Consider the following 25,835-nt stretch of genomic DNA (forward strand, 5'->3'; position numbering starts at 1 on the left):
AATCCTCCCCTACAAAACAAAGGGGCTGAGAAACAGAACTGTGGGGCACATTTCTATAAAATGGGATTTTTCATTTTTGAAAATTTCTTAAAAATAAACTAAAAAAAAAAAAAAAGATGTAAGAAATATCAAACTTGCGCTTATCACTGAGTGATTTTATAAAGAACTTTAAACCAAGAAAGGAGATGCTGATTCCATACTTGGGGGATTAAAATGTAAGATTTTTCTCATGCACTTTCAGCTTTGGGGAGGGAGGGCAGTACTGTAGCAGTAATAATGCACACCACCAATAGAACACTGCCTGCAGGAGCAAGCTAGGAATAACTAAGCGTCACTTCTGGTTTGGGTGGTTGGTTTTGTTTTTCAGTAACTACTACACAAGAAGTTTTATAAAAGTCATCAGGGAATAACAATATATTACATATAATCTGAGAAATTAAAGGCAACCCAAAGATCTGACAACACACCCGTGCAGGCCTGTGATACCCTTCCTGCACAGTAAGCCCTATGACCCAGTCTCTGCCCCAACAGTGTCCAATTCCTACAAAACCAACACCCAGTTTTAATGACACAAAATTCACCTCCATGTAATGAACTATATTCTCAGCTGAAAACAGTACTTTCTGATTCTAAGTTTATCTCAGTACATGTGATATACACCAAGGCCTAAGACTACAGGGAAGCATCAGTACATTTGTAACAGGTGTTTGTTTTGTAATTTTCACACAACTAACCTTAGTTTGTTTTTCAAAAAGTAAATACCCAAGGTTTGCAAAGTAATACTAATTTTCTAAAACAGAAAAAAACCAATTCTTTTCAGCTGTTAAATACATTAAAAAGTAGAACTATTTAGTACACTGAGTATTTAGAATACAGGAGAATTAAGCCTTCCTTGAAAAGACAGTTTTTAAAAACAAACAAACAAACAAAAACAAGCCTGGAGACCCTGAAGACAATACAGGCAGCTGGCACACACAAAACTCATGAGGATCACAGCACCTTTACATTTCATAAACTCAATTAAGATGTTCCAAAATACCTACGTTGGCTTGAAATCTTGTCATTTCTTAAAACAGTCTCAAGACTTTAAATTACAAATAATCAAGGACTGGAAAGAGTTTCATACAAGGTAACAGTACACATTATACAGCCCACTGGGTGGGTGGCAGCGGCGCACGCCTTTAATCCTGGTGCTCAGAAGGCAGAGGCAGGCGGATTTCTGAGTTCAGGGCCAGCCTGGTCTACAGAGTGAGTTCCAGGACTGCCAAGGCTACAAAGAGAAAACCTGTCTCGAAAAACCAAACCAAAGCAAACAAACAAATCAATTAAGTCCAATAAAGTTCACTGCAGAGTGAACATGCTGGCTCATCCCACTCTGACCCTACGCCCAACCCAGCACAAATGACATGACAGACACAAACAAGCTATCGAGCAAGAATCTGTTAACAGTTTTATTTTTTTTATGTTAAATACCATGGGACAGGATTGTAAGGATGAAAAACTCAGTCAACAAACTGCCTCACAAGGGATAAGAAAAATTCTGCCATGATATTAGCAAAGGTAAAGGAGAAAATTTACACAGTAAGAGGCACCATTTCCCCCACAGAAAACCTCTTGGCATTTCCTGAATGAGTGGGATTAGCAATCTAAATAAATCATATTTCAAGAGGTAACAGCAACAGATAAAATTTAAAGGAATTATTAAAATAACATTTACAAGACTGAACAATTCTTGAACTCTTATTAAAACCACAAAGAAAGAACAATTCTTTATTTATGAATTTCATAAAGGACTGAATGTGCAACTGACATCTGCTAGTGATGATCTGATAATATACAATTTGTCCAGTAGCCGAACAGTTTGTTTTTATTGTGTTTTCTAACCGTAAGAGATCATTAAAGGCAAAGCCTATATGACGCTGTACACACAAAAAAAATTGGTCACCGCGGGCCATGGTCACCGCGGGCCATACTACCAATGAAATGGTAGGTAAACAAATCTTTTTCTGGTCGAGAGAAGAAAAAAAAAAAAAAAAGAAACAGCACTCTGCATGCTTCACTCTACAAGATGAATTTCCCTAGAAAGAATCCAATGAAAATGGCTGCAATTACAACCAGAAGAGAAGGAAGAGGACTGGTGACATTATCTCTGAAGGACACGGCTGAGGTGGATCCAGGTTTATCCGAATGTGCTACCTTTCTGAGCCTTAGGCCTTCATCCTAGGGAAAAGACACAAAACAAAGATTTTTAAACAGCACACACAGGTGAGTAGCAGAGCTAAAAGTTCATAAAGGAATTCAGTACATGTGTATGGCTTTGAAGAGGAGCAAGAATAAATTCCCATCTACCTTGGAAACCTGTGGAATTAGGAAAAATTCTAAAACTGTACTAAAGCGATAAATAAAGCCGAATAATTCTATAAATCTGCTAAAACAATTAAAATTAGTACATTTATGTGATGTAAATTACACCTCAATAACAATGACTTTTAAAACTGAAAATGAGAAATGTATTCCTATAAAACATGTAAGCTTACTTCCAATGAGCCCTACAGCATTTTGGATTGGCTACAGCCATCAGCAAGAAACTATCAATAGCACACTTATACTCCAGCCAACAGCAAGAAACTATCAATAGCACACCTATACTCCAGCCATCAGCAAGAAACTATCAATAGCACACCTATACTCCATGTTTACTGACTCAGTAAAACCTGAAAACCCACATGGGAGGCACACAAGGATTTATTTTTAGATAGATAATATATTGCAAGATTTAGAGAAAAGCAGAGTAGTTTAGAGTCTTTAATATGCGCAAAACAAACCCAAGGGACATATATAAAGGGTCACCATGGAGCATAGACTGTACGTAATTTAGACTACGTACAGGAACCCGTCTCTGAGGCTCCTGCTGGCAATCGCTTCTTTTTGTTTAAGTACCTTATCTGCTCCATGTAAAAGAATGAACTGCTCCCTACTTATACTGAGTTTACATTTCTGATAGTCCTGTGGTTGAGTTTAGATGTGACTTTGCCCTGGCTTCTTCTCCTAGTAAAGCAATAGTTTCTCAAAGCAGGTGGTTATTTGTGACAGTATGTGTCACAAGGTCCTGGAGAAATTATAGATACCTCTTAACTATATGGCTGGCTGTTATCAGATGCTGTTTATAAAACCTAACTAGAGAATCTGTACTACCTCAAAATAAACTATTTTATCCTCACACCATTCCTCAACCACTTACACAGCATGGCCAGCCTCTCTAGTGTTTAATGTACTGTTTTTGGCATTAGGAATGTGCAGTGAATCTTCGTCTTCCCCGGGCTAGGGACATGTGCTGGGATCCTCTCAGAAGGTGCCCAGCACTCTGCTGCTAATTAGCAGTGCTAATGTGATAGCTAGGATAGGACAGTCAAAGGTCTATGTATTGGGTGCATTTTCAACTTGGGATATCTTCACTTTCCAATGGGAAATAATCCTATCAAGTGTCAAAAACAAATCTTTTCATAAAAGATTTATTTTATGTATTTAAGTACACTGTTGCTGTCTTCAGACACACCAGAAGAGAGCATAGGATTCCATTATAGATGCTCTTGAACCACCATGTGGTTGCTGGGAATTGAACTCCGGACATCTAGAAGAGCAGTAAGTGCTCTTAACCACTGAGCCATCTCTCCAGTTCCTCAAAAAAAAAAAAAAAAAAAAAAAAAAAAAAAAAATAAAAACCCTTAACACTAACTAAAATATACCTGACCATTTTATTTCCATTACTAGGCTTTCAGAAACCTCGTTTCTTTAATCCTACACTAATTAGCTCTAAGTTATAAGATCAAACGAGATAAATAAAAAATAACCGGCAACAAGATTAAATATAAACATAGAGATTGCTAAAAGATACTAACATATTCTTTATACCTTCATTCCAATTACCTCATTTTCAACCCAAAAAACTTACTCTCAGGTGTCGGTTTTCTTCTGAGAGCTTCATCATTTCTCCCTGGAGTCGCTTGCACTCTTCCATCAGTTTCCTTGTTTCCGTATCATTGAGTGAAACACTGTGTGGTTTTGGCAGGGGTCCGTCTTGTTTGGATGCATTCAGTGGAACAGCTTTGCTAGGTTCCATATCATTCTGTGTTTCAAAGATATTGGGAATCTTTAACAAAAAATTTATGGGTTTTAAACTAATACAAACCTAAGTTCTACATATTTCTCTTCTAAAAATGTCATGAAAATATGACAAGTTTCAACTAATTGTAAGATTTATTAAGTAGCAACTAAGATCACCTGCAGACAATGTTCACTGGAACATGTCAATAAAACACCAGCAGCTAATCAAAATAAGCAGCCGATGTCTTCTACTCCCACACCCTTGGAACTTACCTTAGCATAACACTTAAAAGATATCATAACTCATATTTACATTCTTTACTCCAGAATTTCAAATGGAAGGAAATTCACTACGTCTCTTTATTATTTACCCCTAGACACACACTTTGTCCACGAGCAGTCAGTGAGTGAAATGTGCTGAATGAGAAGCTCTGGGTCATTTCTAATGGTCTGACTGCATGCAGTCAAATGAGGTCTTAGGAATTGGAAAGTACAGGACAATCTATCTCATAATCACTCCAGTAAGGTTATAACTACCTAAGGATATACAGTCAAAAACAATCTAATGTCTATTAATGAAATAAAGTAACTAAAAGATGCAAACACTAGAAGGGAAACAATAAACAAGTAATACAATGGCCGCTATCTGTGGTCTTTAACACAGAGGATCATTTAAACTGTAGACTGTCCAATTAGTGTGATTCATTGTGGTATTCTATCTAGGTGGCAGGTTAAGACAACTTTCAAAACTGTAAGGTCTTACCAACACCACAAGCACTTGGACACCTGTGGCAACACCAACATTATTTTCTAAGCCTGTGATCTAAAGTGTTTCAGTATCCTTAAAATCCAACATTATGCTACCACATACAGTAACAGTATCAATATAAAGTCATCCTTTTCAGGTTAAGTCAATGTAACATTTGATAACAAGCAGGAGACCTTGGGTTTGCTGTTAACCACAAAATTTAAAAAGGCAAGCTTTAATCCAGGTAATAACCACTAATCAAGATATTTGACATCCCAAAGTAAATTTTAAGACATCCCAAATCTGGCAGCCAGTTGGGCTACAATGGTTAACACTGTCAACCAGACAGATCTAGAATCACCCAGGACTGTAAACAAACCTCTGGGCACATCTGTATTAAGAAAAGTGGGACAAGCCACAAGAAGGTGAACACCAGCACTCATCACTGCTTCCCGCCTGCAGGGGCAGCCTGCCAACCAGCTGCCCATGCTACCACTACCAGGTTGGACTGTACCCTCCACCTGTGAGCCATCATCAAGTTCTCCTGAAGCTGCCTGGGCAGGTACTTTATAAAAGCAACAAGGTATTCTAATACAGGCACTTAGCTAAGTATCTGACCTGCTAGCCCATTTAACCACTTGCAAGTTTCACAGCTGAGAAGGGTGCATACTTCAAAGTTACAGAGCTGCTTACTTCAATTTATTCGGAGTTTCTCCTGCTGACACACTTATTCTTTATCATACTCTTCCCCAATGTCCAACTAAATCTATCTCTAAAAGAAAAACCTTTACTTCATATTTTGCTAACAATATTTTCTGAGTTTTCTCTTGACAATAATTAAATTGACTTCAAACTGATTTCTCAAATCCTATCCTGCACAATTAAGAACATGTCACCTCTGTCTGTAAAGAGAGAAAACTTAACAGGCAAATAGAGTCCTCACACTTTGCCTAAGAATGAAGAAAGTACTAAGCAGAAAGTACTAATCTGTTTCCCCGCAGAAGGTCCTAGGCTCATCCTCCAGTACAGGAGCAAAAAAACTGAGAGAAAAATCAGTGTTAGCCCCATATTGACTCCAAAATTATACAAAGCTAATAATGTTAATGATTTTAAAATAAAGATAAATAAATTCTTAAAAAACATATGCTGGGTGTGCCAGGAGTATCTCTGTGAATTCAAGACCAGCCTGGTCTATATAGTACAACCAATACTATTCCAGTACAACCAGGACTACAAAGACCAAAAAAAAAAAAAAATGACCATTCTTGCTATATCATTAACCAAACAAATTCATATTATCGTCCTCGATATTTTCATATGCATTTTATACCATGTGTAAGGACCTTGGTTCAATCACCGAGGACTATAAAATAAAAAAGTCAGCATTCATGTAACTATACAGGTGTGCATTCTGCTTTATGTATCTTTCAACTATTTAAAGTGGCACAATATTTCATTAAATATTCCATTCTAGGACTATCAAAATCACTCAACATTTCATTTTTGTTAGAAGTCTGATGGGCAGCTACTATATGGAATTTGTATTTCATTTACAATACATAGCAGATGAAAAAACAAACTTAAAGATCTCTAATGTATAAACAAACAACCTGGCTTAGCTGAAGATCAAGAGAGAAGGCTGAGTCTTTTGTGGGTACACTAAACAGGTGACTATGTGAATACTTCTGATGGAACCTCCACTAGTGAGTTTGCCTGCAGGACGCCAGCTTGCTCTTTTTAAAGTTACTTCAGATTGATCCAGAAAGAACAAACTGCTTTTAGGACCACGGATCAACCAAATAAACAGATTCGATATGCCGTGACTCTTACCAACAAGAGTAACATCATGCTTTAACACCTCAAGTTACAATAAGCTACAGCAGTATGGTATACACTTTCCACTATCCTATACTCTTCTATCTGCAGTAGTCCCATAAGGATTTCACTTTCAGTAACTTTGTAGGGGCAAAGGAGTTAGGGACTAGACACCGAAAGGAAGAGTGAAACCTATGGCAGAGTAACTATTTTCAGTGAAGCTCTAAGACAGGAGCTAATGGGCATGCTTACCACTGCTGTGAGTAAAGGGTGTCAACACATTAAGGCAGTGTGCAGCTAAAGGCAAAAACTATGTCTATGCTGTCAGAATTAAAGTTTTAATCTTTGAATTGAAATACTCAAAGAGCAAGGCTCCATAGATTTTTTTACTTTCTACCCTAACAGCAAAACAATTTCTCTAGGCCCATGGTCATCAAAGTAAGTAATTTCAAATTATAAAGCCAAGCAAGAGTTAGACATTTAGACTTAAAAAAAAGATTTGTTTGCTTGTTTTTTGTTTTGTTTTCTTGGTTTTTTTGAGATAGGCTCTCACTATGTAACCCAGCTTGCCTGAAACTAGCTACACGGGACAAGCTAGCCCTGAACTCAGAGCTCTGCTTGCCTCCCTAAAGCTAGGTATTTTAAGGCCTTATTAGGGAGCTAGAGATGGCACAGTGGTGAAGAACGGGCTGTTCTTCTACAAGGCCGGTCATGAAGCTCCAAGAGGGGAAGTAAAGGGCACTCTCATCACCAGCAGGATTCCCAGCGCCTGCATGGCAGCTCACAACCATCTGTTACCTCTGATTCCAGAGGATCTAACGCCCTCTTCTGACCTCCACTAGTACAAGGCACATGTGCTGTACATACACAAATGTAAGCGAAAAACCCAAGCACATAAAATAAAATTTAAAAAATTTAAAGCTTTGTTAGTATGCATACCCTCTTCTAAGCCAAGTCTAAGTATAAAAACCTATAACACTTAACTATTAATTATAGCATTTTGGAACTTTCCAGGAAGTAATAAATTCTAAAAAGAATTATAGAAAACCCATTCCACCAACGAACTCAGTTACCCTAGCCTTATTAGTATCCAAGTATAGACATGCTCAGTTAAATTATGACCTCATTTTTAATCACATCTTTTTTCAATCCCGGGGCATTACAAGTTAACAATGACAGTTATAATATTTAATAACAACAAAATAAATTTTATTTTTCTTTCCTTTAAGCACAGATGCTTGTGAATAAGCAGTGCTTGCTATCTTTATTACTTACTATGTATTTGCGAAGCTAATTCACACAAGATTCAATGTTCAGCATTTGTTCTCTAAATCCCATTCACAGGAAAAACGACATCAACTTAATTCTGTTCACACTCATGTCCAGCTCAACACTGGGATTCTGCTGGTTACTACTTTAGAACAGAATTGTGTGCAGACTTTTCAGTTCTACTTGTAACTTTAAATACAGTTAGTTTAACACTTTATTCCTATGGCTGGAGAAGCTCAGCAGAGTGCTTCAGGCCTATCCCCAGCACAGAACCAGATATCAGCAGGCAGGAAGATAAGGAGTTCAAGGTCATCCTTGGCTATATTCTGAGCTGAGGTCAATCTGGACTGTGTGAGACCCTGTCTCATAAACACTGAACTCTTAACTGTTAATGTACTCAGTATTACTTATCTGTGTAGGTATCTACAGTAACTTACTAACACTAGCAGACTCCTACTGCTGTTAGCTCCTATGACAAACCTGCTTCACCTCTTTTAGTTCCCTGGGATCATTCTTCAAGTGATAACTGGCAGGTGTTGCAACTGCACTGCTGACGCTGCTCAATGAAGCGACAGTTGAAGCAATCCCTGGTGGAGTTTTACCCTGAGGTAGCACGGGAAAAATATTCTCAGATTCATACCAAACTGATTTCTTCTGTCTATTGGGAATGACTACAAGAAATAGCTTAAGCCTGTGAAATATTGATAACATATTCTATAGTGTCAGAATCAGAGCATTAAAGCAAAACAATCCATTTCTGAACTAGCTTTTCATAAATATTTCTACACAAAAGTAGGTATGTCCTAACTGCATACCTTCATTTACAAAATGTGTATATTAATTAAATGTATGCAAAGTTCATAATGCCCTAAAGAACACTTATTTCTACCTCTAGTTCTATGGCTTAAAAAACTAATACGTGTCATTACCTGAAAAATATTCAATTTCATATTCTCTTACCTTTGATAACACTTAACATGAACATTTTCACATTAGGATTAAAAATGGTAATGATACATGTATGTAAGCCTCCTTTATATCCAGGACCCTGTTAACCCCCAAACACACTAAGTCACTAAAAGACTCATAAAAGATTCATAAAATATTCTGGCTAGCCTACCATAATTCCACAGTTCCCTACTTACCTTTCAAATTCTCGTAATAGTTAAAAATAACTCAAAAAGTTGGGCACAAAATAATAAATTCAACAGACATCCCCTATTCTGTTTCAACAAAAATAGCATGTATTTTGAAATATAAAATGCCTTTATAAAGGGTTCTTGAGCCCCTGCTCCAACCAGCTCCACTGTCATCACTAAAGCAAAATAGTTTTTGCGGAAAATATATTACTATCAGGTGTTATGTTAACCTGGAAAATGCCAAGCAGTTCATACCAAACGCATACTGAGTAGGTTAACAGAAAGCTTCAGTCCATCCTTAAGAAACACTTAATACCAGCACACACCTTTAATACCAGCACTAGAAAGGCAGGAGGATTTCAGTGAGTTCAAGGCCACTCTGTTCTACCATAGCAGGCTCCAGGACAGTCAGAATTATATAAGAAGCCCTTCCTCAGAAAAACAAAAACAAAATAAAATAAAAACCACCAGTAACTGGACACTGAGTATTTCGTATTCTAAAGCGAACAATAACTAAAAGGAGCTAAATTTTACAGAACTTCACTTTTTGAAAGAGTCAACTTTTTTTTCTTTTTTCTTTTTTTGGTTTCTCTCTCCTGGCTGTCCTGGAACTCACTCTGTAGACCAGGCTGGCCTCGAACTCAGAAATACTCCTGCCTCTGCCTCCCGAGTGCTGGGATTAAAGGCATGCGCCATCACGCCCAGCAAGAGTCAACATTTTATGCTTAAGTAACTGAAAGGCTCTCCAGAGATCAGCGCTCCCAGTAAACAACTCTTGTTGTACCCAGGCAAACACCTCAGAGAGACAATGCATGTGATTATTTTATTGTTTAGAAAAAAGTAACTTTATAACTAAGTTTAAACTTCCGTGATTTCCTTGTTCACCCTGATTATAATTCATATATTTTAGAGCTATTTCACAAAAATATCCATGGTAGTTCTCTAATGGTAGTTACTGCTTGTTACCTTGTGACATGATCCCAAAACCTCAATTATTTTAATTTATAGGGTCTTCCTAAAATTCTAAGAAATCACAAAATTCCATGTTTCCCCTGCTTCCAGAAGCCATGAACACAAAACAACAAATAACTACCGAAAAAGATGAAGAGCCTTCAGCAAGTGTGTATAACAGCAGCACATTTAAATGCAATGCCTGATTCTTTCTCTCAGGGTACGAGAATACAAAGCAGAGCAGACAAAGTAAGGGCGTGGGTGGGCAGTCAACCTAACAGTACATCAAGCTCACCTAGATATGTCTCTATCATGCTGAAAAACAAAAGTACAAAGACAAGAGCTGCAACAGCCACTGTGAAATGCTTTCAATTAAGTTTTCTAAGTTAAATATAACAAAAAACTCAAAGCTCTCAAGTAACTGTGGTATAAAAACCCAGTAAGTATTCAAAGTGATAGTTATTAATGATAGTTACTAATGAGACTGATTCTGGCAGTTAGTTCACAATGTAGAATTGAAGGTAAAATTAGGAAAAAAAGAAGGTGAAATTCTACATAGACTTCTTCTAGAATCTGAAGGTGCATAAAAAAAAAAAATGAGTTTAAAGAGAGAACAGTGCTTCCAAAAGTAACTTTCAGAACATTCCAAGTTAACTGTCCTCCAGTTCCCACCAAGTTAACTGTCCTCCAGTTCCCACCTCTGGAGTAGTCGGGATTACAGGCCAGTGTGCCTCCGTCGCACAAGCTTAGGTGGTGGCTGTCATCTAACCCAGGGCGTCGTCGAAAGCTAAACTTGCCTCCTACCCACAAAACGACATCCACACAATGTCTCATCATGTGAATCTTGAAATGGAAAGTCAAAACATTTAAAAATGTCCACCAACTATCCTAAGGGCTAACTCCAGAAATACAAGTACTCACAATGCTAAGACAGGAGGACTGCCACAAGTTTGAGGATAGCCTATGCATACAGTGAGTTGACCATCCTAGGACAGAGACAGACCCCGTCTTCCAAACAATGACAAAACAAAAAAATTTAGCAGCAAGGCTAAGGACCACGAGAGTTACAAACATTGTTTTACTGATGTCAAAACATACTTCAGGAGGTCTACAAAACGATCTATTACAGTCTTCATTAAAAGTCACTGCCAACCTACTGCCCACGCCATCATCCTGAAATGCCTTCTCTGACTAAAAGAACCCAAAGGTTTATTTGCTTTTATAAGAAAAGGCCTAACTACTCTGTAGCACAAGCTGACCTGGAACTCATAGCAATCCTCCTGCTTCCAAAGTACCGGGATAATAGACATAAGCAGCCAATGCCACACTTCCAGTATTTAAGAAATGATTTAAGTCTGAGCCTAGAAAAACTCCTGGCCACATTACATTAAGGAAGTTCGAAATGGGGTAGAGAGATGGCTCAGACGTTAAGAACACTGGCTTCTTCCAATAGATCCAGGCTAGAGCCTCAGCATCCCATGGTAGCTCACAACTACCTCTAATCCCAGCTCCAGGGGACTCAGTCCCCTCCTCTGGACTCTGGTGCCCAACTACACACATAGCACACAGACAAACATGAAGGTAAAATATACATACGCTTAATATAATTTTTAAGGAAATTCTTAAGTCAGTTAAGTGACTGCAGAGACTCTTAACTAGTCAACATACTGATAATGACTGTCAGGTGTCAAACCATAAACAAGACACAGACAGCATCCCCTCCACAGCTCCAGGAAAAAAACGTATGGAAACCAAAAAAAATGTAAATGCCTGAAGAAGGGGAGCAACATGTGCTGCTCTGATTTCCCAGCATGGCACAAATGTGGCACTCTTCAACTACAGCAGCTGCAACTGTCTTCACAGGAGCCCCACAAAACCTTGTCACTGAAGGATGCGGAGCTCATGGAGCCCCCCGCCCCATCATGAAGGTTCATACTTGCTTACTGCTGATGGAGAGAGGTATTTCTCTTCACTGTCACTAGTGAGGTGAACAAAGCCATGTAAACAAAACTGAACAATTCTCCTGTGACAGCCTTAACCAAAAAAGATTCTAAGTAGCAGTAGGGCCAGTCAGAAAAAGGAATTCATGAGTGGGCAGAAGGAAAAAGAAGGGCATTGGGAGATGAACATGATCAAAATAGACTATATACATATATGAAAATATAACAATGAAAAATATTATGAATAACGAACATATATAATAAAAAATGTTAAAAACTAAATTTCAGTCATTAATGATTACTTGGGTTAAAGTGCTAAGAAGAACCAACCTGAAAGGCCTACTAGTAAACCAATCTAAGAATAATAATGTAGTAACTAAGCCTGGCAGGAGACAGAAGCAATGCAGTTCTGAATTTGAGGCCAGCCTGGTCTACAGACTAAGTTCCAAGACACCCAGGGTTACACAGAGAAACCCTGTTTCAAAAACCAAAAGTAGTAATAATAACAACAACTATTATTATTGAGATAATGTCCCACAATGATTTCACAGTAATGTCGATCCAGATAAACGTATTTTTTGTTGTTAAATACAAAAAGCAATGAAGGCTATTAACATCTTTGGAGCCAACATAAAAGGGAAACTAATATATAAAAGTATGAACACTACACTTTTTACTCTTGGCAATTATGACTCAGATTCACTTTAAAAGGATGTGTCAACACCTAATTAACATTCAAGAGCATTTTTATTTCAGCTTTCTTATTAGAGTTATATCAGACTATATAACCAAATTGTATCAATTATATTTACCCACATTATTTTATATATTTCAACTCAAATAAAATGTTTTATAGTCCCTCCTACAAACCATAGAAAAAAATTAAAAATCCTTGGGTTTGGAGAGATAGCTACTCTTCCACAAGAAGCGTGTTCCATTCCCAGCACCTACTCATGGCAACTCAAAAGCATCTGTAACTCCTGTTCCAGAGAAACCTACGCCCTCTCAGGTCCCCAAGGCCACCAGATACACACAGACATACATGAAGGCAAAGCAACCACATGCATAAAATAAAATTCCTTATATTTCTTTTAATTTACAAACCAGAAAGACACCTGAGATAAGGTGACTATACCCACCGTATAGACCTCAGGCCACTATTATGTTTATAGTGTCTGCTATTATAAACATATCTATTCTTCAGCCTTTACCGCCCCCCCCCATGTAGTTGCTTAATGCTAATCAATAAGCAACTATTTACTAAAAAATAAAATTGATTTTGATCAAAAATCAAAAATATGCAAAATATTTGACAGAGGTTAAACTGGGGGAAAAACTTATCCCTGTAAATGATATTTTATTCCAAGAATGTTGATACAGTTACCCAAAAAGAAGTTCTAATTTTTATAGTTGTATTTATGTATGCATGTCTTATTCTTTTTAAAAAAGAGAGAGAGAAACAAACAAACAAAGAAAGACAGAAATGATTTCAGTTGTCAAAATGAGAGCATTCCCAGAAATTCTTCCCACACTAAAATTTGGACCTAATGTGTTATATTTATTTCTTCTTAGGCAAACAAAATATCATAAAATGGAAATAGCATTATCAAGCTTTTTAAAACTTAAGTCGCATAAAATGACCAGCCACACCAAGTCCAAAATCAAAAGCTGATAATTATCTGATACTTTTTACTTACCAGCTTATCATTTTCATTCGGCATTTCAAACACACATCTCAATTTAGAATCCATTAATTCATCAGGTTTTGCTTCTTTCCACTAAAAAGAAAATAGAAATAAAACAAATTAGTATATTTTATTCCAAGAATGTTGATACAGTTACCCATAAAGAAGTTCTAATTTTTATAGTTGTATTTATGTATGCATGTCTTATTTTTTAAAAAAAGAAAAGAAGCCGGGTGTGGTGGGGCACGTCTTTAATCCCAGCACTCAGGAGGCAGAGGCAGGTGAATTTCTGAGTTCGAGGCCAGATTGGTCTACAGAGTGAGTTCTAGGACATCCACGGCTACACAGAGAAACCCTGTCTCGAAAAATAAAAAATAAAAATAAAAAAAATAAAATAAAATAAAAAAAGAAAAGACAAAAGAGACATGATTTCAGTTGTCAAAATTTGAAAGCATTCCCCGAAATTTAACAAACAAACAAACAAAAAAAAATCCAAAAAACAAAAATTCAAAGATGAAAAGAGAGAGAGCACCGTGGCAAGGAGGCTTCACCTGAAACCTTCAGGGACAACTGAAGCCTGAGTTGACTGCAGACTGCCTACAATCATGTACCAATGTCACTGCAGACCTACCATCACCATTAATTAAAGCTTTCATGGACACCGGGCTCGGCAGGGAAAGGCACCGCTGCCACACTGGTGGCCTGACTTTCATCCTAGAAACCATACTATGCAGTAGAATGGAAGGCCAGCCCCACCAAGCTATCTCTGACACCACAATAAAACAATGTGATGAAAAACGTGACAACAGCATCAGCAAGCAATCCACACGACTGTCTTCTCCACTTTAGCATGTCTAAATGGTTTCTAAAGAACAGTATTTCAGGCATGGTGAGTGGAGCACACCTTCAATCCCAGCAATGGAAGAGGCAGAGGCAAGAGGATCTCTGTAGGTTCAAAGCCAGCCTGGTCTACAAAGTTCCAGAACAAGCCGAATCATGCCTTGGAAAAAAATATATATCAAAAAACAAAACCTTTTAATTGTTTAAATTTTAATTTTGTTCTGATATTTAATTTTTGGCAAGGAAATATGGATTGTTGAGAGCTAAACAAAGTTTAAACTACATTTCCAAAAATAACTTCTGTACAACTTCTACACTTACCACAGCTTCCATATCTGAAATGTTTGGTGGAGCAAAAATTGTCTGTACCATGAACTTATGTTTACTCTTTTCATTCGGATCATAATCAAAGGGTTGCAGCATTACTAAATAAACAGAGAAAGCACACTGTCATCTACAGTTTACGTCCTATTTAATACCACCACACTAACACACAAACTTAATGCATACCAAGATGGGTTCAAAAACTTAAATTATCCTCAAGAGGCACAAGCAGCCTTTTAACTTTCAATTATTATTAAATTCATTTTGTGTTGATTTTAATTTAGATAACTTAGACACTTTTAATATAACTTATTTTTAAACTGGATTTTAAACAATTACTCAGAATGTGTTCATTTGTTTAAATCTAATTTTAAGAAAACAAAGGATAACTGATTGGTCTTTAGACTTTATTCCCAGATCCCAATAGCATTCACTTTTACGTCTCCAGACCTGAGTTGCCTGTACCAAGTTTTAAGGCTCCAGTTCAATTTATGTTACGTAAATCCAAGATGAGGTGATAAACAAATCAGTAATTACTAATGTATATTGGATACATTTACAGTCAGGTTCTACTTCTAAACAGTCTCACTGAGCCTTAAATAACTTACTATTTTAATATTCTATAAACTTGAAAATAAAAGCTGTAGTTATCTTAAAATTTAGGGATCACCTAAGTTATCAGGTCACCAAGAATTTTAATACACACATTTCTAACTCCATGATCTGTAATGACATAATCCATTTTTCCTGAGCCTTTTGTAATTAACAAATGCAGGAGTTGAAAGCTATTGTTTTTTTTGTTTTGTTTTTTTTTAAAAAAAAAAAAAAAGGAGTAAGTCTGTGTGAGCACAGAGAGGTTTTCCCACAAGTTAAAGTCTCATGGAGCCACACATGCTGTCAGACCTGCCACCTATGGCACGTGTTACAAAGTACTGTCTCCTTGGAAAGGCTGTCTAAGAAAGGAACATTTGGATAGCACAGTAGATCTCACAGCAGGAATACGTGATGTGTATGGAAGGAACTACTGTAAGCAATAAACAAGGAACAAGACACTGTTGTCATTTACACTGAAAGGAATAAAAACTCATCTGATTTTAAAAGTAGGCCCAAAACAGGCATTTTTTTTTTAAGACTCAAACGCTTCTGTAGATGCACAGAACATGATTTAATCACAAAACAGTGCCATTTCAAAGATAAATAAGAACACAAGCTACAGTGGAAAGCTGTGGAAATACAGAATAGATAACATTTCAAATTGACCCTAGGCAATCATACACTCCCACGTAAGTCTCGAGGAGGAAAGGTTCAATAAAATGTCTGTACGGTAAGATACCCAAGGAACATCTTTACACAAACACTGAAGCCAAATAATAAACAGATAAAAACACTAAACATCAAATGCAACAGTCATGAAATGTCAATATTCAAACCTACAAAGGTCTAGGACATGGAGTACTACCTGAAACAGTCACAATTGACCCCGGGTCAATAATCCCACTGTTGGGCCGCACACAGTACCGGCGAGGTGCTGTAGTCTTCACTTTGAAACACACTTTTCTATCCGATGGATTTTGCAATTTAAGATTTGTAGTGACTACATCTGTGAAGGGGCCTGAAAGGTAAGGGGCAGACAGAGAAAAGATTAACTGGAGTCACAACAAAAGCATAATTCAAGATTAAGTTAATATAATCTCAATCCCACTTTTCTAAAGAAAACAAAAATTGTCTCTCTTTTTTTTCAACTTTTGATGATTTCATCCATAAAATAACTATGATTTTTGTTCTTTAATTTTGGTTACATTTATCATGTTTGTGTTGCACATATGAACATGTACATGTCACAGTACGTATGTGGAGATCAGAAGACAACTTTTTACAACTGGTGCCCTCCTTTCGTTATGTGGGGTCCAAAAATCCAACTCCAGTCCTCAGGCTTAGCAACAAGGATCTCCATCCAATGAGCCATCTTGTCAGCCAAACTGTACTCATATAGCATGTTCATAACACATCACATGACTGACACAAGTCCCCCAGTGGTCTTCACCAGTGCTAATCTTTACGTTCACAGGCCAACTACAAAACTAAAACCTGACAGTACTCACTTGTCTCAATTCATTCATGCACGTGTATTAAGTACTTATGAGTGGTATGTCATATGCTCTATCTAAATACGAAGTCTTGTCTTAAAGCTTTAATTCTGTACTCAACAAAACGAATTCAAAAAGCTGACCCAGCTCTACTTAACCAGTATATCCTCAGTTTTTTGTTTTGTTTTTAAAACGGGCTGTGAGATGTGAAGATAAACTTATTTGGTTTCATCTGAAAAGCCAAAACAGATTATACAGTCTAAGTTTCACAGCAAGAATTTCTTGTTGATTTTGAAGGCATTTTAATTGTTTTAATGGTCTTGTAATGGTTTTCTTGTTTAATGGTTTTAAATGGCCTTTTAAACATCTATTTTATGCTTTTGCTTTTTATTTGTCAAAGGAGTGATATTGATGATCTTAACTAGAGCACTAAGAAGACTACTGGAGCATGGCTACAGTCCCACATTCAACCACCAGCACCAAAAAGGGAGGGAAAAGTCAAGAAGCCTGAAGGAAAAGACATTATAAAAGCCTTCCTATTTTTATCTAGCCTTTTTCATTCCCTTATTTGTCACTTAGACTGTATGTCTACATGCACAGCATCATCAGGATCAATGCTTTCCTACCATGTGGGTTCAAGGGATTGAACTATTTTCAAGCTTGGCTGCAAGCTCCCTGAACCAGAGTCACCTTCTAACCTGTTTGAGTCATAAACAAAGACTATGTTTTTTAAAACTTTGCAACAGTCATACTTTGAAATCTAGATTTAGAAAATTCACCAACCATGTACAATAAACTTTGAGTGTTGGTAAACTGTCTGAGACAAAGACTTTTTAAAGACAGACTAAATGTGCCTAATGCCTAACATGAGAAAAAAAACAATTTCACAAAAGTGGGAAAATTTAAAACTTAGTTCAAGCCTTGAGAAATAAGCTTTTACTTGGAGTGCCTGTTTCATTTTATGCCACTCCTTTCTTCTGTAGGCGATCTTATACTCTTTGCTGCTACCCAATTGTTGGTTTCTGATCAATAGATGGTGTCAGTGCCCATAAATCATGACTGTAACTGAGAGCTTTAGTGTGGCAGGTCTCTACAGCTGACCCTTCTGACCAGCCTACACAATTTTAAAAATAACTATGACATTTTAATCAAACGCCTAAGAATTATATGTTTTATAGAGTACTTAATGTATTACCCAAGAAGGATTATATATTCCAAATATAAAAATGCAAAGATAGGGCTGGAGAGATGGCTCAGAGGTTAAGAGCACTGACTGCTCTTCTGAAGGTCCTGAGTTCAAATCCCAGCAACCACATGGTGGCTCACAACCATCTGTAATGAGATCTGATGCCCTCTTCTGGGGTGTCTGGAGACAGCTACAGTGTACTTACATATAATAAATAAATCTTTTTTTAAAAATATAAAATAATATATCAAAAGGAAAAAGAATCTCTCCAAAACAAAATGCTTAGACACACTAACCTTGAGAAATAGAATGTCATAAATCCTATAAAACACCTTAGAAGTAAATTGGAGATTGTTTATTCCACTGGATTCCTCTAAGCTAGCATGAGTCCAAACCCATTGTTTCTTGTTAAAACGGAAGATTGAAGAGTATTAGTAACAGTGAATAATATAGCCGAATTTTATGGCTAACAAAGACTGCTGCTTGGTTCAAAGAAACATCTGGTCCACACTTTTAAGACACAGAATTCTTTGGGAATCTGATGAAAGCTAAAAGCATGCACAGGCATTATACACACAATCTTAACACTGAATTCATAAAAGCTAGTAAGACTGTGGTGGGAGCTGTTATCACCCTACTAACACACACACACATTTTTCACATCTCAGGAAAAAAGAGGTTATATAAACAAAGGTGTAAAACATAAGCTGCAAACATATCCTTTTACATAAAAACATGAAATATTTTCCCTTGGCATTATGGCTAAACCGTCCACCAGGAAGAGTGAGGGATACAGAATAATAAATATTCTGCAATACTAGGGCAGTCCCACAGAATAATTATATTCCTATCCTATTAAACTCAAGCTGCTATAACTTGGGTCATGAATGTCCCCACTGCCCAGAGTGACTGGCTCTACTGGGAAGCAATAAAATCTAAGATGTGGCCCCAATGAGAGGAACTGAGGTCTCTGGCTGAGGAAAGACATACTTTTAGAGGATTGAAAGACCCAACTCTTCCAAGCTCTTTTCTTCTTGAACATTCTATGAGGTTTTATTCTGCCACTAATTCCAACCAAAACGTATTGTCTTGGCCACACTGTTCCCTGTCTATGTCTGTTTTTTCAGGACAGGGTCCAGGCTTACAGGGAGGGGACAGGGGTGGTTGAGAAGCTTCTACTCAGAATTCCTCAAATATGAGGACGGCAGGAGTTGGCTTCCTCCCCACTCCCAACCTAAAGATAGCTCCCCTCACCATCAACCCTAGCAGAAATATATTACCCTGACAGTCATCAGGCCTCGCCCCTTGTTTGACATTATAAGCAGCAGCAGCACCAGCCCTACAAGGCCCTGCTGTGCAGATAAAGTATCTTCCATCCACCCCTGCCCTGGACCCTTGGCTACCATCTCAGGGGAATAAATACCCTTTCTCCCCAAGCAATGAATAAATCAGTTCTCCAAGGCTGTCCCCAGGTGTGTTCTTTACCCACACACTTATCACCAACCAAGGTCTTGCATTGCACCTACCTACACCTGGCTGTTTCCCTCCCTCCAACAGAACCTGGTGTACAATGGGCCTGGTTACCCCAAGGAAGAAGCAGAAGCAGGGCGGGGCAAGGTTCATCTGTATAGCCTTGGCTGTCCTGGAACTCACTCTGTACACCAGGCTGGTCTTGAACTCAAAGATCTGCCTGTCACTGCCTCCCAAGCTCTGGGCTTATATTTACTAGCAAAGCATTCATAAACACAAAAAAAAGTCTAAAAGAAAAAAAAAAAACTTAAGAAATCCCAACTATGGTTCTAAAATAGAGCCATTCTAAGTTTTAAAACTTCATCCATTCACAAATGAATTACTGACAATAAAATTTTCTTCAATTGTCATGCTAAGCTCAGCTACAAAGAGAATCAAGCAGGGGTAGAAAGCAGCTTGCTTTTTGTCCTTTATTATGACACTCTTCATAAAAAACACTCACCTACACACTCCAATTCCTTTTTATCAATGCTGTGCTGTCAGATGTTTCCTATCTAACTATGGGCACAAGGCTTCAAGAGTCTAGCATTTCTACCTGTATTCCTCTCCGTTCAGGGATGTGTTAAGCAGAAAATAGTCTTACAAGATAATGCCTCCTTCCTGAGGACCAGATCAGGTACAGTTACTGCTCTGCCCCATACTCTGCATCAAAGGTCAGGTGAATTTCCATGCAGCACACCATGAAAGATTAACATTCTCTAAGCTCAGGGTTTCTCTGCTCTATGCAAAGCCACTCTGTGGCTAGCTCCAATTTGAAGCCCTTTCTCATCCATCTTGGAACAGCATCACAATTACTGAAGTTCCTGTAGTGTCATGAATAACAAGGTTTTTACTTCAATTCAAATGTTTTCAAGTGTTCTAACATCCATGAAATTGTAGCAAGTGAAAATTTCAATCTTTTCACAATTGCTGACAGTCTTTCTTGGTTCTTCACTATGGTACACAGACTATGTGTACTTACATAGTACTATTATATAGTGGCTTCAATACCAAAGAATTCACCTTTAAAGGAATCTATTAACTGGTTGTCTATACAATTCATATGAAACATAACCCATATGTATTTCCTGGTGTTTCCCATTTTTCCTACTATATGTATGTATGCCTTGTCCCATTCATTCTCTTACACCATAAACTCCTAAACATTTAATTCATTTGAAGAAGTTAACAAGCTTTGAGACCTTTTGCTACTCAATACATACATTATCTGTTGAATTACCATATACCAGAAATATAGCTAACAGTCATTTTTAAACAAGAAATAATAAAAGGCAAAAGTAGACATGTTTTTTATTTCAAATGTAACTCTTTTTCTTCATAAATCATTCTAGTCTTACAATTTTGCCCTCTGACCACACTATACCTTCACTGTACTTTTATCTGAATATAAAGGTGAAAATCCTGAGGAGGGCTGGATATTCCCTACTTAAAATACATAAATAAAACTCATTAGTATTTACCATCTTTTCACAGGTTTTGCCAAATTAACTTAAACTAGCTAAATAGTTTCCTAAGCTGGCATGGTGGTTCTTCTGAGGGCAGAATCTGAGTTCACAGTCAGACTGAACTCAGTGGTTTCAGGACAGCCAGGATGTGTAAAAAGACCTTGTCTCCAAAAACAGTAAAAGTAAAACCAGGTCTGACTCCAGAGCCTCAACTGTACTTATTTCCATTAAGTACATGTAGATTCCTGGAGCATTAGAGCAATCAAATTAGCATTATATAACGTATTTACTTCCTTTGGTCCCAAAGGCCAACGTTAAACACTTCCTAAAATAAATAATATGTAAGTATTTTACATCCAAGAAAGCGCTAAACATGTTCACTACATATATTTTTTTAATTTTATGTGTATGGGTGTTTTGACTGCATGTACATCTGTGTTTGCCTGGTTCTTGGGAAGGCAAGAAGGGGGTGTCAGAGCCCCTAGAAATGAAGTTACAGATTGTTAAAAGCTGCCATGTGTTGCTGGAAAAATAGAACACAGGTCCTCTGAGAGAGCAACAAGCACTTTTAAACTGCTGAGCCATCTCTAGTCCCTACAAATTTCTTAAAGCAAGGAAGCCACCTTAAATTATTTCCCTGTTCTATACTGTGCTGAGCTATCATGAGGACTAATTCTATTTCATGCACTGCTGTACTTACAGCAGTTACAACAATGTCTGACATCAGTTACTAGTAAGCATTCTTGTACAAATACTGTTGTACAAACAGCCCCATTTTCAGGAAAAACAAAATGAGTCCTTTTAGGATTTATTTATATATTTTATGTATATGGGTGTTTTGTCTGCATGTACATCTGCACACCAGAAAAGGGCATTTGATCCCTCAGGACTAGTTATAGATGGTTGTGAGCCACCATGTGGATGCTGATAATTGAACTCATGACCCCTAACAAAGCAGCCACTGCTCTTATTTGGTAAGTCACCTCTCCAGCCCCAAATGAGTTCTATTTCTACTCAAAAAGGTTTAGTTAAAACACTAAAAAAAGAGCCCTTTATAAAATTTCACAAAAGTATTGGTTTGAGATTAGTGCTAAGCCAAGACTTCATAATTTTACTTAAGCCTCTCTAATATTTCAAAGCTTTAATTATTTAAGCTGCTTACTGCACTTATCCATCCATAGTGTATTATATAAGTAAACATTTTACAAATATATTATGAAAAACTCAACAAAATGCACTTAATAGAGAGGCAGTGAGTGTGCAGTCATTTGAGGAGGGAGGATGCCACATCTGCCCACCCAATAGGTCAAAATCATTGTTAAAAGCTACCAATGAGCTGGATTCGTGTCTTTTACTTCTTTTACCCGACTTTCCCAAACCTGCAGTGTTATTTTGGGCATATAAATCCAATACCCGTTTGTCATCTTCACAAAAGAAAGCATGTTAAATTAAAACAATTATTCCTTTCATTGCTCTCAATGAAAAGACAGGCAGGAGGGATTTCTGTTATTGGTGTATTATAGCTTTGTTAAAACAACATAATGTAGAAAATTGAACGGCTTAAAGTCTAAAGCCATACACAGTGATTCCCCCAAATTAATCTAACCATTATATGCAAAAAGATCTCTTAGGTCCCTCCCATCTTCAAAAGTAAGTGACAGAATCAACTTATTATCCCAACAGTGTCTTTCTCAATGGTAAATAAAGATGCTAGACAATAATTATTCCTCCTCAAACATTTAGGATTGCTTTTTAAGACATTCTATTACACTCTTTCTGTGATTGTTATTTTGTTTTGTTCTAGATTTTTGTTGTTAGGCTGGTTTTAGTTTTGGTTTGTTTTTCATAGGATTTCATATGTAGCCCAGAATAGCCTCAAACTTACTACCAAATAAAAAAAGGGGGGGGGTGCCGTGGGGCGAGGTGCACGCGTGTGTGCGTGTGTAGACTTTTCCAGAAATTAAAAGATCCAATAGCAGCCAGATGATGGGGGTGGACTGGAGGTGGCACACACCTTTAGTCCCAGTGCTTGGAAAGCACAAGCAGGTAAAACTGTAAGAGCTCCAAGTCAGCCTGCTCTACAGAGCCAGGACAGCCAAGGCTACACAGTGAAACCCTGTCTCAAAAAATCCAACCACATTCAAGAAAAAAACATAAAGAACAAATATCTATTTTAAAGAGTTCAGTATTTGCAATTTGGTGGCATGGGAAATGAAATAGAGTCAAAGATTACATCCTAAAAGAGCAAGCACCATAAAAATGTTCTTGCCTAGTGTCTCTTCTCTCAACTAAGTGTTTCTGCACACACTGGCCCAAATCTGTCATTTGTCTTTAAGTCTGTAAGACTTTAATCTGTGCCTAAAATCAAGGCATAAAAAATTCTAACTTGTCAATCATCAGTAGATATAAGCTAGCCTTTCCTAATTTTCCTTTGCCATTGAAATAAATGCCAATATATTTTTTACTCTCAACCTACACACACATCTACTACTATTCTTTAAAGTATATCTAGATTACAATATCAAATAAAAGGTTAATACTATGTCAATTATTACATGTTAGAAATAACAAAAAGGTGTATTGCATGTTCAATACAGGCATATTTTTAAAAAATACCTTTCCTTTTAAACAGTTGTTTGATCTCAAGCTGTGGAATCTGTGAACATGGTGTTAAGTGGGTTTTTCAGATGTGATCCTGTTCTTCCTAGTGATATTTTGTTTTGTTTAATCCTAAAACATTGGCCCACTGAACCAATCCACACTATCTGAAGAGGAGGAACCTTAAACCTACTTGTTTAATGGGTCAATTTTCAGAGAAATAAGTATCAAATACATTCAATAAAATTCTCACAAGAAGCCAGCAACTGATGACAACATCACATTTATGTGCAGTTTGAATTAACATTTGCAAAGTTGTTACAAATTAGGTTTTACGTTTTTAAAGTTTTTGCTTTTTTTTTTTAAACTTTGTGTCTGTGCATGTGACACATGTGTATTGGTGCCACAGTACAAATGTGAAGGTCAGAGGGCAATCTGAAAAAGTATGTTCTTTTCTTCCTCTATGTGGGTCATGGGATTAAACTCAAGATTGTCAGGCACAAGTGTCTTTACCCACTGAGTCTTCTTGCCAGGTCAGATTAGACTTTAACTACAATTTAAACTGTAAATCTGCATGACATGTGTTACCTAAACCAAAAACATTCTCCCAAGATCAATGAATTTATTGGAAGTAACACTGCAATGGGAACACTAGCATAAACCTGTGTTTATTCAAGGATATTCAGCATATCAACTGTATATATTACAAAAACTGGATCACAATTATATACCTTTTCAATGAAAGATTAAGACTGTCATGACCAACCAGTTTATCACTACAAGCAGGACAACAGATGTGACACAATGTAATCTATGAAATACTTTTTGCCACAAGTATGGAAATCCAAGACTAATCAACCCCCTTTAATCAAGATAAACCTTACATAAAATACATCAAGATATCTAGATATGAGACTTTGGGACAACTGATATAGTCTTTTCACAAAAAATCAATGGCATGACTTAAAGGAGCAGAGAAAAGTGGTGAGGAACATTACGTTAGATCAAGACAATACACAGCACACAGCAACCTAATACAACACACATACTGAAACAAACAACTAAAACCAGAAGCACAATTGGAAAAATTTCAAGACTGATTAGATGCTAAAGACTTACTGTTGGGTTTTATTTTAAATAAGAATATGACATGCAAAGAAAATGTTTCCTTTTTGTTGTTAGAAATTGAAATTCAAGTAACAAATGAAACAGGTTATAGAATATTATTTGTAATTAGGCAAGTACTTAAGATACATCTCAGTAGCAGAATATTTGCCTCCTATGCATAAAGTCCAGGTTTGATTACAGCATACCCGCCCCACTCAAAAAGGGCAAACAAAAATACACAAATAAGTAAATCAAGATATTAGTGTTTAAATTATTAAATCACATTTTTTTAAAAAAAGCATACAATGTAGTAACACTAGGAAACTTTCCTAAGTTTAAAATTTTGAATGATCTGAGTCACATTCGTTATAGAAAACCCAGGAAGTAAACAGGTATTTGCAAATAATATTTCCTTTAGGTTGTCCTCCCAAAAACAATTCTTTATAATTCTAAGAAAGCCAGATCCATCTCAGAAAAGCAAATAAGCTTTCACATGAGTGTCCCTCAAAAGACAGACACAAAGCCAACAAGAAAAAGATGAGGAAGTGACCAATAAATAGATTCCTGAGCAGCAGCAGGGTCCCTTCACAAACTATTTCTGCACAGACAAAGCATTTTTAGCCCAGGCACAGTGGTACACACCTTAATTCTGCCCTTAGAAGGCAGAAGCAGGCACATCTCTGAATTCTGGGTCACCAACCCCACCCCCAAAAAGTTTCAACAGAAAACTTGAAAAGGGAGGGATGATGGACAGAAAGAGGTCAAAAAAATACAAATGAGCACACATGTAGGATTGAAACATCTCTAGAGACCTAATAATACACAAACATTCAACCGTGCTGGGTCTGGATTCTTGCTACATGACAAAACTTCAACTGGGGGAAGGAGTGAGGAAGGCAAGAGAGGAGGGGTAAGGAAACAAGCTAGTCTGCTTCAGTCATGCAGCCATTCATTACTACATACATCCCATAACACACACCTGTGATGGATACTAACTTGTCAACCTGACAGGATCTAGAATTAGCAGAATTAAGTCTGTGCACACCAAAAGGGTGACTTAGGTCAGG

At 37.1% G+C, this 25,835-nt stretch overlaps 1 protein-coding gene across 3 annotated transcripts in view; it reads right to left on the minus strand.

The window, feature by feature from the left end:
* Positions 1-1,425: 1,425 nt before the first annotated feature.
* Positions 1,426-25,835, minus strand: part of Vapa (vesicle-associated membrane protein, associated protein A) — a 36,410-nt gene continuing 12,000 nt past the window's right edge. The window contains exons 2-7 of one of the 3 annotated variants that reach the window (XM_017317500.2): positions 16,275-16,427; positions 14,813-14,916; positions 13,664-13,744; positions 8,417-8,539; positions 3,953-4,126; positions 1,426-2,220 (exon numbers count right to left, since the gene is read on the minus strand). In XM_017317500.2, the coding sequence (XP_017172989.1) occupies positions 2,062-2,220; positions 3,953-4,126; positions 8,417-8,539; positions 13,664-13,744; positions 14,813-14,916; positions 16,275-16,427 (794 nt within the window). In that variant the 3' untranslated portion in view covers positions 1,426-2,061. The remainder of the gene's footprint in view (positions 2,221-3,952; positions 4,127-8,416; positions 8,540-13,663; positions 13,745-14,812; positions 14,917-16,274; positions 16,428-25,835) is intronic. The other 2 variants (NM_001355402.1, NM_013933.3) reach the window with 2 other exon arrangements.

The sequence above is a fragment of the Mus musculus genome, chromosome 17 (assembly GCF_000001635.26).
Source record: "Mus musculus strain C57BL/6J chromosome 17, GRCm38.p6 C57BL/6J".
Lineage (NCBI taxonomy): Eukaryota > Metazoa > Chordata > Mammalia > Rodentia > Muridae > Mus > Mus musculus.